The sequence below is a fragment of the Aplidium turbinatum genome, chromosome 4 (genome assembly GCF_918807975.1).
Source record: "Aplidium turbinatum chromosome 4, kaAplTurb1.1, whole genome shotgun sequence".
Lineage (NCBI taxonomy): Eukaryota > Metazoa > Chordata > Ascidiacea > Aplousobranchia > Polyclinidae > Aplidium > Aplidium turbinatum.
This window is the reverse complement of record NC_137475.1, coordinates 33,962,027-33,974,478: the sequence shown is the minus strand read 5'-3', so window position 1 is coordinate 33,974,478 and position 12,452 is coordinate 33,962,027. Positions and strand designations below refer to the sequence as shown.

The 12,452-nt window shown below is 38.8% G+C and overlaps 2 protein-coding genes across 2 annotated transcripts; both read right to left on the bottom strand.

Annotated features, from left to right (window-relative positions):
- Positions 1-4,738: 4,738 nt before the first annotated feature.
- Positions 4,739-8,218, bottom strand: LOC145769466 (uncharacterized). Its single transcript, XM_082581110.1, has 5 exons — positions 6,940-8,218; positions 6,504-6,674; positions 5,829-5,999; positions 5,522-5,674; positions 4,739-5,363 (listed from the first exon to the last, which is right to left on the bottom strand). Exons 1-5 carry the CDS (start codon positions 8,207-8,209, stop codon positions 4,981-4,983), a joined length of 2,148 nt encoding a protein of 715 aa, XP_082437236.1. The 5' UTR covers positions 8,210-8,218; the 3' UTR covers positions 4,739-4,980.
- A 947-nt stretch (positions 8,219-9,165) lies between these two features.
- Positions 9,166-11,495, bottom strand: LOC145769088 (uncharacterized). The gene is made up of 4 exons (XM_082580683.1): positions 11,206-11,495; positions 10,366-10,480; positions 9,616-9,794; positions 9,166-9,181 (listed from the first exon to the last, which is right to left on the bottom strand). The coding sequence occupies exons 1-4, from the start codon at positions 11,454-11,456 to the stop codon at positions 9,166-9,168; spliced, it is 561 nt and encodes a 186-aa protein (XP_082436809.1). The 5' UTR covers positions 11,457-11,495.
- Positions 11,496-12,452: the final 957 nt, after the last annotated feature.

The window sequence follows — 12,452 nt, the reverse complement described above, 5'->3', positions numbered from 1 at the left end:
CAATGCATAAACTTTCTTGGACTGGTTTGTTGCTTAATAACCTTGTTGGTAACAAATTTTTCGTAATTGATATATATCGGCCGATATATGTTGAGTTGAGTGTAATCGACACATATGCGTAGTTTGCCGTTTTTCTTTGGGACGACGACCATCCCTGAACACCAATCCGTTGGTTCATTAACTTCCGATATGACACCATCTTTTACCATTTGATCAATTTCACCTTTAACTTTTGGAAGTAGAGGGATAGCGACTCTTCTCGCTACGGACACTTGGTAAGGTTCGGCATTGTCACAAATTTTTATGTTGTACTCCCCCTCGAGATATCCCAATTTTCCGAACAAGTGTGGGAATGCCTTTTTGTATTTATCTGACTCTAGGTCGAGATTATCCACAAATTTAACTACATTTAATTCCTCTATGGCGGGTTTTCCGAGCAAGGCTCTGCTACCTGAATATGTAACATAAATTTTTGGCTGTGGCTATTCTTACAACATATTGTAAAAATAGCCTCAGAGGCTATTCTTACAAGCACCACTCAAGCATTACGTTTGACATCAATATGCGCTCATGCGTGATCTGGAACTGGTATACAAGTCGCGACCCTGGTTAAAAAGGCGATGACGTCACACAGGAGGAATCCACCATAAAATGGTGGAAAAGTGGGGTGAAATTAGTCAACCATGACAAAAAAAAGCGTGCAAGTGTCCGCTTTTACCTAATAGCTATGTAACACAAGCCCGAAAAACACCACATATCTCCTTAGAAAAGAATTAAACTTGACCAAGTTTAACTATTTATCCGAAGAATAGCCTACTTCTAAAGATACCAGCATTTAATCAATAATATATCTTTGTCGTTTCTGCTTCGATTTTTACAATTGAACCATTGCTGGAAAGCGCAAGCTATCGTTTATCCAAATGAAGGTCAGCCAGACTCTAAAAGTTAAAAATATTTCTTAGGTAAAGAGTTGAACTTGACCGACTTTAACCATTTATCCCAAAAATACTTGTAAAGATACCAGCATTTAATAAACGCTAATCTAAAGAACATATCTCTGTCTATTGACAAGCAAAAGTTGAGGTTGATAGCTTTTTCACAAAGCGAGCAACCGGGCTTCAAACACAAGCAAATAGCGCCCGATGACTCGTTGCATTTCCGAATCGAAGCAAGTATACAAGTCTCCCCGGTCTGCGATCATTATATGTCTTTATTAAATTAGTTGTAAGTTGCTTGTTTCTGCTTCGATTTTAACAATTGAACCATTGCTGGAAAGCACAAGCTATCGTCTATCCAAATTAAGGTCAGCCAGACTCTAAAAGTTAAAAATATTTCTTAGGTAAAGAGTTGAACTTGACCGACTTTAACCATTTATCCCACAAATATTTTTAAAGATAACAGCATTTAATAAACGCTAATCTAAACAACATATCTCTGTCTATTGACAAGCAAAAGTTGAGGTTGATAGCTTTTTCACAAAGCGAGCAACCGGGCTTCAAACACAAGCAAATAGCGCCAGATGACTCGTTGCATTTCCGAAAAGCTAGGCTATTTACAAAAAGTGAATACCGCACATGTTAAACAAAAACTGTACATATTTTGAGCACAGCACAGTAACTGTTAGGCCAGATCATCACCCATGTGTCCCTCCTCTCCTTGCCTAGATGAGACCTGCCATTTGTCCTCGCAACCCTTTTTGTTTCCCGACCAAACTGAGAAGTTTAGAGTTTCGTTATTTGTTGGATGCAAATAGACGCATGCTTACATTTTTGACCACCTTAAAACACTAAACCAGTTTCTGCTCGACATAGCCTACAGTGTTCAATTTTTGTCCCAGGAATCAACTCTTCAAGCAATACTTTCCCTACTTTGTGTGCACTAACATCCTAATTTATATGCCATTGTTAACAATTGCGATATTCGTGAATTCATTTGAGGCTTTGGGTACCGGAATTAATATACTTATTTGAACTAGCAAATTCAATCCACAACACTTTCCACTAGGCTGTTACTTAACACTAAGCACGCATATGCGCTGCGATTTGTGGCCGTGTTAGCAACTGAAAAAAAGCCTTGGTGTGAAGATCACTGAATTGTTCAAAATGTGAGCTCAGTAGCCTATTACTGTGCTTGCAACTGCATGGTGCTATCAACGTGCAAAACAACTCGGCTCCAGGTCCCCTGCGGTCACAGACACGCATATTATCCCTGAATAGGGGGGTATCGCGTTTGCCATTCGCTCATTGTCGCCTGGTTTGATTGCAAACAAGTCTGTTCTATGTAGTTGCTTTCCTCATTGCGTCTAGTATGTCAGCACAATTGCTTTATCATCGCGAACGCCATTGTCACTTTTCCTCATCCACCTTTCCCAGGCTTGTTCGCGATGAAAGGCACAGAGTAACACGTAGCAATCTGCGGAACAAGAAGTGGTGGGCACTGAGTGGTAAAGTACAGTAGCAACTTAACAGTGACGACACAAATGCATGAGCAATGGAGACAGCACACAAGCAACGAAAATGTTAATGCAATTCACTAACTTGAAAAAACGCTTTCGATGGCCTTGATTTCCGCCTCACATTTATCGGTCATGAAAAACGAAGGGTTCCAGTTTTCTGACCACCCTTTTACAACAGAAAGTGCTTCTGCTATGTCCGAAGCTTGTTCATTTTGGATAATAAACGTAGCAACAACCTGGTAACCAACATTCGTTCTGACGCAAAGAAAAAATAGAGGAAGGGAATACTTGGACGTCTTGTAAGTTGCATCCAAGAGGCAAATGCCTTGGCCGCAACGATGCAACAATCGTATTATCTTCATCTACGATGAGTTACAATCAACTAAATTTTCATCTTATGATAGTAGCCTACAGAAATAATATACGGTACTGTACGTAACATTGAAAACCACCAAGCCTACTACGTGAATATGGTAAAAAATAAATTGTCTCAAAAAGATTGGTTGTGACCCAAACCCTGCCTTTGGTTACCGCTGGACATGTTACTTGGTCCAATCAATAACACCACATAGGCGTATGGATTTGGCACACTAGATGGAAAAAATACAAAAGAGGTCAGTGAAGTAGGCTAGGCTACTTTGAATCAACAAAGCTTTTACACCTGAAAACTGAGTGTCTTTAAGAAACGAGATGAAAAGTTGATGAAACAGAACACATTTACATATGTTTATAGCATTTTTTGCAGTTAGTAAACCGTTTCCTCTTTTATGATGCCTAACCTCCACTTTGGTGAAAACACTGTGCTTTGCAGAAACCTTTTCAGAATCTTTGTCAACAAAGAAAAGGCTTATTATTGTAGTATGAATATCAACACTTAGTACACTAGTGAATTACAATGACAGGATGTTAAAAATCAACATTAACATGGCACCGTATGCTCGTTTCTGAACAACAAGCTTCGTTCCTGCTTTTGCTTCGTACTCTTCAATGGATCTCATGGCATCTTCAACTGAAGCCAACCACTTTCAACAATAAACAATTGATTTTTTACTGTTATAAACTTATGGATCTTCATCACCCATTTTTTGCCATAAGAAATCAAAGCATTTATGCCATAGCCTAAGATTACAGTGAAGAAATGTAAATACTACACACATGCAACAAATCTGGATTTAGCGAGTACAAGGTAGCTGATAATTTGAAGCTCCAGTTTTTCTTCTTTCCTTCTACTATAAGTACTTCACCACATTTAGGTTTGTTTTATTCTGATGACAGCTCCTGATGAGTCAGTCAAAAAAAAACTGCAGCTGTTGTTTGTTACATAATTTCCAATACATACACAATACATAATTTCACATACACAAGGCCAAAAACAATTGGAAATTATGTTACAAACTACCAAGATCTATCAAAAAAAATCCAATCTTCTGTTCTACAAAGAGGTTATTCTGCCCCTTGTGGTCGCTGTGCGTTGTGTGGTAACCATGGTCATCATCGTTTGTCAATGGTTTCACGTAAAACGACATTGAGCACTCCGCAAAGACTTTTTAAGTTAAAACAGGAACTCAATTGCAGCAATTATGGGATTTATGTAGCAACATGTTTACTTTGCCATGAACAATATGTTGGACAGACGGTTAATAAATTTTCGGTTCGCTGGTCAGGCCATCGTGCAACTTGGAACACTTTCGATTTTTCCTCTAATAATGACAGGGCTGCGTTATTAAAACATTTTGCTGTATTTCATGATCTAAGTACTGAACCGCAACTTTCCCAATGCTACAATGTCACATTTGTTGAACAACCCAATATTGATAATCTAGATGCTTGTGAAGATAAGTGGATACATAGGATACATGCCAAAATAAATATCCAAAAATTAATTCTGCCACAAGTTTAATTTTTTGACGCACCACTACATTTTTGGTATTTTTTCAATATTTTACTGCCTTATTATTCACTGCCGTCTTTGTCTACTCTTTTTTCCACAACGCTACATTTTGTGTTTTCCAAGACGCTCCATTTAATTATTTATCGCTGTACTTAGTTTGTTTATCACTGCCTTTGACTGCCGTGTTCCGCATATAATTTATTTTCTTTGCCGTAATTTGTCACAACGCTACATTTGCAGGCTTTGCTCATCGCTCTTTCATCATTTCTAGTTTATAATTTATATTTGATACGTAATTTACTTTACTGCCGGCTTGGTTTGGTTTTCATTCAGCATTTTTTCAATATTTACGCTTTTGCTTTTACAATTTTTTACGCTCATGTTTTGGCATTATTGCGTCACTGTAATGTTGTTTAAAACATTACTTGTAGGTTTTAACTGCCCTTTATCAGAACTGACGATGCACTGAATAAGTGCGAAATATATTTTCTGTAACATCTACTGACAACTGATCCCTGTTACCTTAGCAATTGAGGTTTTAGCTTTCTAGATATGGAACAGGGATCGTTTCAGAATAAGACTAGGTCAGAAAGCGAGGCAGACTCCGACGAAGCTCAGCATCAGCCAAGAGCAGTTAGCTACACTTCTCCATAAGGTTGCATTTCCTGCAGAACCAAGACTTCGTTTTTGGCGGCATTGTTCTACCAAGACATCTCAGATGGTGCCAATCCAGACACGAGTCGCACATGATGCTGTCGCCTGCATCAAGATCTAAATAACAGGAGATGCACAACCAGCGGCCTTTATTTCGCAAAGTGGTCAGTAGGTTCTCCATCAACGTCCAACCGTCAAAAGAAAAATGTCTTCGCACAGAAGCAATGGCAATGTTTTCATCTAAACACTTCATTGGAATTCTTTCGGGCAACGTTTCAATTTCATTTTCTTCGATCAGTCGATCGCTGAATGGACGCAAGACCTCTTCTACTACCTCAGAATCGACAAACCAACTGAGTATTGCTGAAAAATATGACCATGGGTGACTTTGTTTGATGTAGCCTACGTACGCTTTGACGTAGCCTATCGGCTAGGCAGACCCACAGAAGTCAAAGTGTAGTTTTTTAAACTAACGTAGGCTATAACAAAAATGAAGTCACACAAACATAAATGCAACAAACCTGCTTCTTTCTGAAAAGACGACTTCAGTCTGAATGGAATTGGTCCGCTCTTTTTTTGTCTCTTGCGTGGTAACCCAATGACTGTCAATCCAGCTCCTTTTGGCCTGCCACGTTTCATCATCTTCGGTGGAAATTTAATTGATCCTGCATCATCTGTTAATAAACACAACGAGAATCGAATATAGGCTACAACGTAGAAAACATCACTATTTCAACGTTTTTATTAAAAAATTAATAAACATAATGCATTATGCAATGCAAGAAAAAACAACTAATCAGAAATGAATGTTTCAGAAACAGCACATACTTGTAAAAGACTGAATAGAACTGGACGGTGTCTGCATCATAATCGCACTGGTATCAACGGTCGACAAGACGTCACCGGGTGTGTGCTGTGAACTACTACTTGAGACTGTAGGAAGTGCAATTCCAGGATCATTGCTGGAAGATGTTGCAGCAGCACTTCCAGTATCAGTGCCTGAAAAGGATCACCTCTGAGCAATGAAGAAACAATAGAAGCGTCGCACGAGTCTTTACTGGACAATTATTGGATGTGTTGCACTGTTGCAATGGGGGCCAAACTGACGAGGTTACGGTCCTGGGCGGAACATAATGTCGTATAATCGTAAATACGTGCACTGGCAGTAGATATTGTGATATACCGTATTTTGAGTTGGAAGCGAGCACTTGAGGTGTCAACAAATCTACATTAACCTTTTGAAAACAAGATTTTGTTGCAGCCAAAACATGCTTCTGGCGTGGTTACCGAATGCCAACCAATCCAGTATCTATCAAAATCTGCTAGGTGTTTCTCGATGATTATTTGCACAATGCTGCATCACCTGCCAATAAACTCATTACTTATCAAATAATGCAGACCGTGCTATAATCTTAAGAAACATGAAACGTAGTGTAAGCGCAGCATGCAATGCAAGAAAAAAAAAACAACTAATCAGAAATGAAGCTTTCAGAAACAGCATACTTCTAAAAGACTGAACAGAACTGGACGGAGTCTGCATCATAATCGCACTGGTATCAACGGTCGACAAGACGTCACAGGGTGTGTGCTGTAAAGTACTGTTTGAGACCGTAGGAAATACAATTCCAGGATCATTGCTGGAAGATGTTGCAGCAGCACTTCCAGTATCAGTGCCTGAAAAGGATCATGCAGTTGTTCACAAAAGCAGAATTACTGAGCATCTGCAACCTTGTATAATCGTAAATTAGTGCGCAACTGCGCATGCAGTACATATTAGCCCACATATTGGATAGCTCAACGCCATAAAAATCATTGCTCAAAAAAAATTGACTGCAAAATCACGACGCAAGTTGCAGTAACTAACCCATATCTCTTCAGATATTTGAAAAAGTAGGCTAGTTTTTCTGATTTAGTAAATAGTGCTAGCATATAGGCCTACCTTTCTGAGTTTGACCCAAAAAGTTCACAACTTGGAATTTCTTTCCTTCCTGCAAGAACTCTGCAATTTGTCGTAAATTATCCAGGTTGTATTGGAATTCATCCATTCCTTGTTCAGATATCATTAACGCAATCTTCTGGGAAATATCTTGAACACGGCGATACTTTTGCTGTTCTGATAAAACACATCTTCTTTGAGGCTTGTTAAGAATCTCAACAGCTGGTAATGTGGATGCAGGACCGTTGTCCAGTGAGTTTCTTGTCAGGCGATGGGATTTAAGAAAATATTGCATTGTCCACCGTTCTGAACAAAGATTGGGATTGTACTCTGACATATGGAGCTGCCTTCTAACTGCCAAGACATGCCTACAAGGTAGCAGCATTGATGATGTGAATCCACAAGGACATGCTGTTGTTGTGACTGCCAATTCCCCATGGACACGAGATTTTACTATGGCAGAATCATTCAAAATCTCTGACATGACAACCTTTTCCGCTAACTTGAATTGTTGTTGCACATGAATATATGCAAATGGTGTCAGTAGCTGTTGGTATTGTCTCTCCGCCACACTTGAAATCGCATCAATTGGAACCTTAAGGAAAGCATTTGACGCTTTGTGGTCACGTTCGGTGGAAAGAGATTGGATACATGCCATCAGATCTTTAAAAAACATGGTCATTCCTGAGTATCTTGTTATGACACTTTTCAACTTTCCATTGATGGATTCCAGTCGATTATTAGTTCTGTTCAAAAAATTAGCTTTCAAGTTGCTCAGTCCATCCACCCATTGATGTCGAATAGCATGCCAGTTATCGTTATAATATGTTGTGACAGCAATTGGGACTGTGTCAACGAATTGGTTATACAGTAAATTATAAGCTGACTCATTTTTGGCATTTGCCAGTTTTCCTAAAATTTCCAGTGATACCTGCCTTTGGGCTGAAGAAATGCCTAATTTTTCCATGGAAACTTCTCTACGAAAAGTGCGAAGGGTATGAAAATAGCAAATTAAAATTTCTGCAGTAGGCAGCATTTTCATCATGGCATCCCGCTCTGTCATGTCTTTGTCAGCCATTACAACCTCCACTTTATCCCAAGCTGGATTGTGGAGTTTAAACTGAGTTAACAGCTTGCTGATGGTCAGTTTGTCTTCAGTGGCTACAAGCCACAGACACACAATTTCACTCTGACCTAAGCCATCAACATTCAGCATCACATATAATGGCATTCTCAAGTCATTAAGTTTGTAGGTTGCATCAATCAGCAGCATTTCGGGATATGCCGCAAAGGTTTCCCGCATGTCTTTCGTTTGAAAGTATATCGCCTGCAATTGTTTGTCATTATCTGCAAACACATCTACTGCAGCACCTAAAATGAAAATAAACTGAGGATTAGTATACCCTACAAAGCAAGAATCTTGACAATCCTGGGCCAGACTAAAATAGCGCAAAACAATTAGGCCTATTAGGCACTCCATCAGATTTAAAAGCAAAAACATCAACTTTTAGTGAAATTTGTTTTCTATTCTATGTTATTTTAATTATTGGCCAGAGGAAGGATGTTTAGGCCTTTGGTAATATTTACATCATATAATCAATGTTCCAACTGAGCGGTTGTATACCACTCTCACCCCATTCTCTAAAAGATGCCACATTGCAATGCTTAGGGTCCGTTAAAAGGATCCATTAGGAGTAAACTTTTACGTAGATTTCAAATTTAGCAATGTTTTCTATTTCTATCCACTCAAAGTAGAATTGTTTCAAGATATTGAAGACCTTTGATTGAATTCCTTGATCCCGCTTTCAATCTTACAATCCCCATAGCGCCTTATGTTGCAACAAAAATCTTTGGAGCATGAGTTTGGGAAAGTAGAATGAATTCTTATGAAGAAAATGAAGCAAAAAATACTCTCAATTGACCCTTTATAGCTCAATGTTGCAAATTTTCCACACGTTGTAGGGTACTGCTAATATTCTGTGTTGGTTATACTAGACAAACGTTTTCTGAATAGAAAAACGTCTGAAAATTAGATAATTTTCTTGTGTAGCCTACTATGATGTGCGTACTGGTAATCCGCAGTTTGCTGCAGTAGACAGAGTCTATTGACCGGTAAACCAGGCGGTCAACACTTTAAATTGAACTGGCAATGGTGAGATTGAACCCACGTCATCGAAATAATTCATCTGCAGTCTAAACCATTACGGCAAGAGGTCAATCGCGAATTGCTTAATTGACATTATATCTGAAATGGTTCAAGAAGAATGCTCACAATATCATGTGACACTCAATCTGCAGCAGCGACCTGTAGATTGCAAATACGCCTACGGTGTTGACCAATGTTACAGGCAACCTGGTAGCCTATTCTTGCATTGCTGCAGTACTACAATGATGCAAAAAATTAGATTTTTCCAAGGTCATGACCCTGACCACAGCTTGCACACACACATCCGGCTCTAGGCCGGAGTCACATCACCTCCAGTACGGAGCCAGAATTTGACCGGAACCGGAGCTCATTCTATCTCTACTTATCATACTGCACATAGAAATTAGAAAGTCATCTCTACTATTTAGCATGAACATATCTTGTACTGTATAACAGACAAAAAAGTTTTGTCTGTCGACTAATCTTTTTCTTTGTTCATTTCATTAATAAGTTCATCATAGGTGTTTTCATACAAAGGTCTCTGTTTTGCGGCAATATTATGCAGATCTTTAAGAATAACTGTTTTTCCTGTAGAAGCTGCAATGTGCTTTTGTACCAACTTTTTATTTGCTTTGGTGGCAAGCATTTCTCCGATCACACTGCTTTCTGTTTCATTTAATCTTCGTTGTTTAGGCATCAAATTAAATGCATTCTGAAAAATAATTTATATGCACATAGTCAAGAAAATGACATATCTTTTGACAGGTGTCCACTGTCCAACCCACAGAGATGGGCAAGATCACCAGGTTTGGTGAATCGGCGGCTTGAATATGACCAGTTTCGCACAAACTGGTCATATTCAGCATGTGCGTAGTCATGCGCGCAAAGTGAAATGACCACTTTACCGTGTCTTACGATGAAGTCAAGATCAGAAAAACTGTCTTGCAACATTCTTAACGTGTTTTAGTACAGTAGCAAACAATATTTGAATTTCAAGTGTCATAATCAAAATGCAATTATACACGAAAAGTAATTTTTTGGATAAAGGGGGTTTTGGACGGAAATTTCAATTTTTTTTACTAGTGGTCTTAGAATGTACTGTTGTATCCTAAAACCTGGGTTAAAATTGAATTTGAAAAAAAAGCCGATTAACCCCCCCCCTAATGTTATTGCTCTTTTTTATCCTTCACATAATTTCTGATGAAAGCCTCCTTATCATATACAGGGCTAGTGTGACCATAGCTCAAAGGCTATGACTACTACAAAGGGTTATTTCCACTTACTTCATTGAAATCATGATTATGATCATTGACATTACTAATCTCAGTGATGCATAGCGCTTTTCCATCTGACGTTGCATTTACTTTGATTCCAAATGGACAACCTTTGATAAAAGTACTGAAAAACAACAAAGATGAGGTGACATAGGCCGTGTTGAATCACCCATAAGTACACCTAAATTAGCCATAACTCACGTTAAAGTAGCCTACCTGCAAGTCATGTCAAATTGCCCATAAGTTGCATCCAATTACCTATAAGCCCACCTGAATTACCCATAAAGTCACGTTGAATTACCACAAGTTCAGCCGAGCATTCTCATAAATCTAGTCGATTTACCCATAAGTGACGTCAAATTGCCAAAAAGCTGCGTTGAAGTACCCATAAGGCATGTCTTTATGGATAATTTCATGAGACTTACGGGTAATTCGACGAATTGTGCTGATGAGCAATTCGACGTAACATATGGGTAAATTGACAAAACTAATGGGTAATTCAATGCAACTTAGGAATAATTCTGGGCATGACAATTCAATGGAAATTACAATAGACAGCATGCGGGAATGCAGCAGAATATATGCATTTTGCTAAGTTCTAAGCATTCATAAGGAATGTAGGCAATTTGCACTTATGCAAAACTCAATCTATTAGCAAAACTTATTACAATAGACAGCATGCGGGAATGGTTCAGCAGAATATATGCATTTTGCTAAGTTCTTAGCATTCATAAGGAATGTAGGCAATTTGCACTTATGCAAAACTCAATCTATTAGCAAAACTTATGCATATAGGCTACATGAGTAGCTCAACCTATGGGCACCAAGGACAAAACCATCATTACTTACCTTTGATTTGGTCTTTTTCCTTGACTACATGATTTGGGTGTTCTTCCTCCATGCACACAAGCATACTGTATTGTACGATACTTCAACTGTTCATTCCAGGTTTTTGTGGATGTAAGTGCTAGACGTCGTTTTGCGCGTTCAATTGTTATGGAATTTCTCACATAAACATTGACAAAGTTTTCTTTTTCCCATTGCTTAATAGCCGAAGAAAGTGTCTCAAAACTGTAATATAATGCTCCCTTCGTAATCATGATGACGATGGATTCATTGACGTGTAGTTTCGATCAGCAAAATCAGCAACTACCGCGGTTCACTCTACGATCAAGTGTGCAGCAGGCTTGCCAGATTTTTTTTACAAAAAGTAGCAAAAAAGTAGCAAAATGGATTTGAAAGTAGCCCAATTTCTGCGCAATGTTTTTTTTTCAAGGAAAACTGTATTTTGTATGTTGCATAATTCTCCAAAATGTCCCAATTGTAAGATATTGCATTGTATGTCAGTTCCTACTGTACAATTAAACTTTACAACCTTAAATCACTTAAACAGAAAAAAGATTATAGGCTACAGTACAGTAGGCCAAGGCCAACTGTGTAAAACTCAGCAAGACGCTACTCGCTCATTGGCTAGGAACAGTACACGCGGTCACGTGGAAGGGGTTATCACGCCATTTTTACCAAAAAAGAGAGAAGAGAAAAAACGTAAAAACGCTCCAAAGTGAGAGATGTGGTGCAAGTCGATTATTCTGTGATTCTTTCCACTTTCATCTTTGTTAGGCATTGGGAAGTAAAAAGTAGCCCAAAAAGTCGCAAATTTCAAAAAATCGCAAACCTTCAAATTCAAGTCGCGAAGCGAATTAAAAGTAGCCCAATTCGCGATAAGTAGCCCAATCTGGCAACTCTGGTGTGCAGCACAAGCCAATACGCATGCGCGCGAAATTACGTATGAGCGTCGTCGGATGAAACGCCTGAGCGCATTAAGGTCTTGCTCGAGTAAACAACGTCTTGCTTGAGTGGTGCTTGTAAGAATAGCTTCAGAGGCTAGTTTTACAATATGTTGTAAGAATAGCCACTTCGTAAATTTTTTGCCATGCCGCACGTTTTTTGTAGGATACGTAGTAGTCAAAGTATCCGACAATGTTCAATGTTTGTCCATCGGGTCCTTCTAACCTTTGGTCAGGTTTTACCAATTGAAGCTTTTGGAAATCTTTAATTAAGGTTTTTGGTATAACTGTAACATCCGCTCCTGTATC

Bases quoted from the DNA above. Each gene is read 5' to 3' on its own strand.
- LOC145769466 (XM_082581110.1), bottom strand. From the start codon at position 8,209: ATGCTGCTGATTGATGCAACCTACAAACTTAATGACTTGAGAATGCCA. The intron at 6,000-6,503 runs GTATGCTGTTTC...GATCCTTTTCAG, and splicing joins TTCTGTTCAGTCTTTTAGAA to GCACTGATACTGGAAGTGCT. The intron at 5,364-5,521 runs GTTTGTTGCATT...CATATTTTTCAG, and splicing joins GTCTTTTCAGAAAGAAGCAG to CAATACTCAGTTGGTTTGTC.
- LOC145769088 (XM_082580683.1), bottom strand. From the start codon at position 11,456: ATGATTACGAAGGGAGCATTATATTACAGTTTTGAGACACTTTCTTCG. The intron at 10,481-11,205 runs GTAAGTAATGAT...GTTGTTTTTCAG, and splicing joins GGAAAAAGACCAAATCAAAG to TACTTTTATCAAAGGTTGTC. The intron at 9,795-10,365 runs GTAAGTGGAAAT...ATTATTTTTCAG, and splicing joins ATAATCATGATTTCAATGAA to AATGCATTTAATTTGATGCC.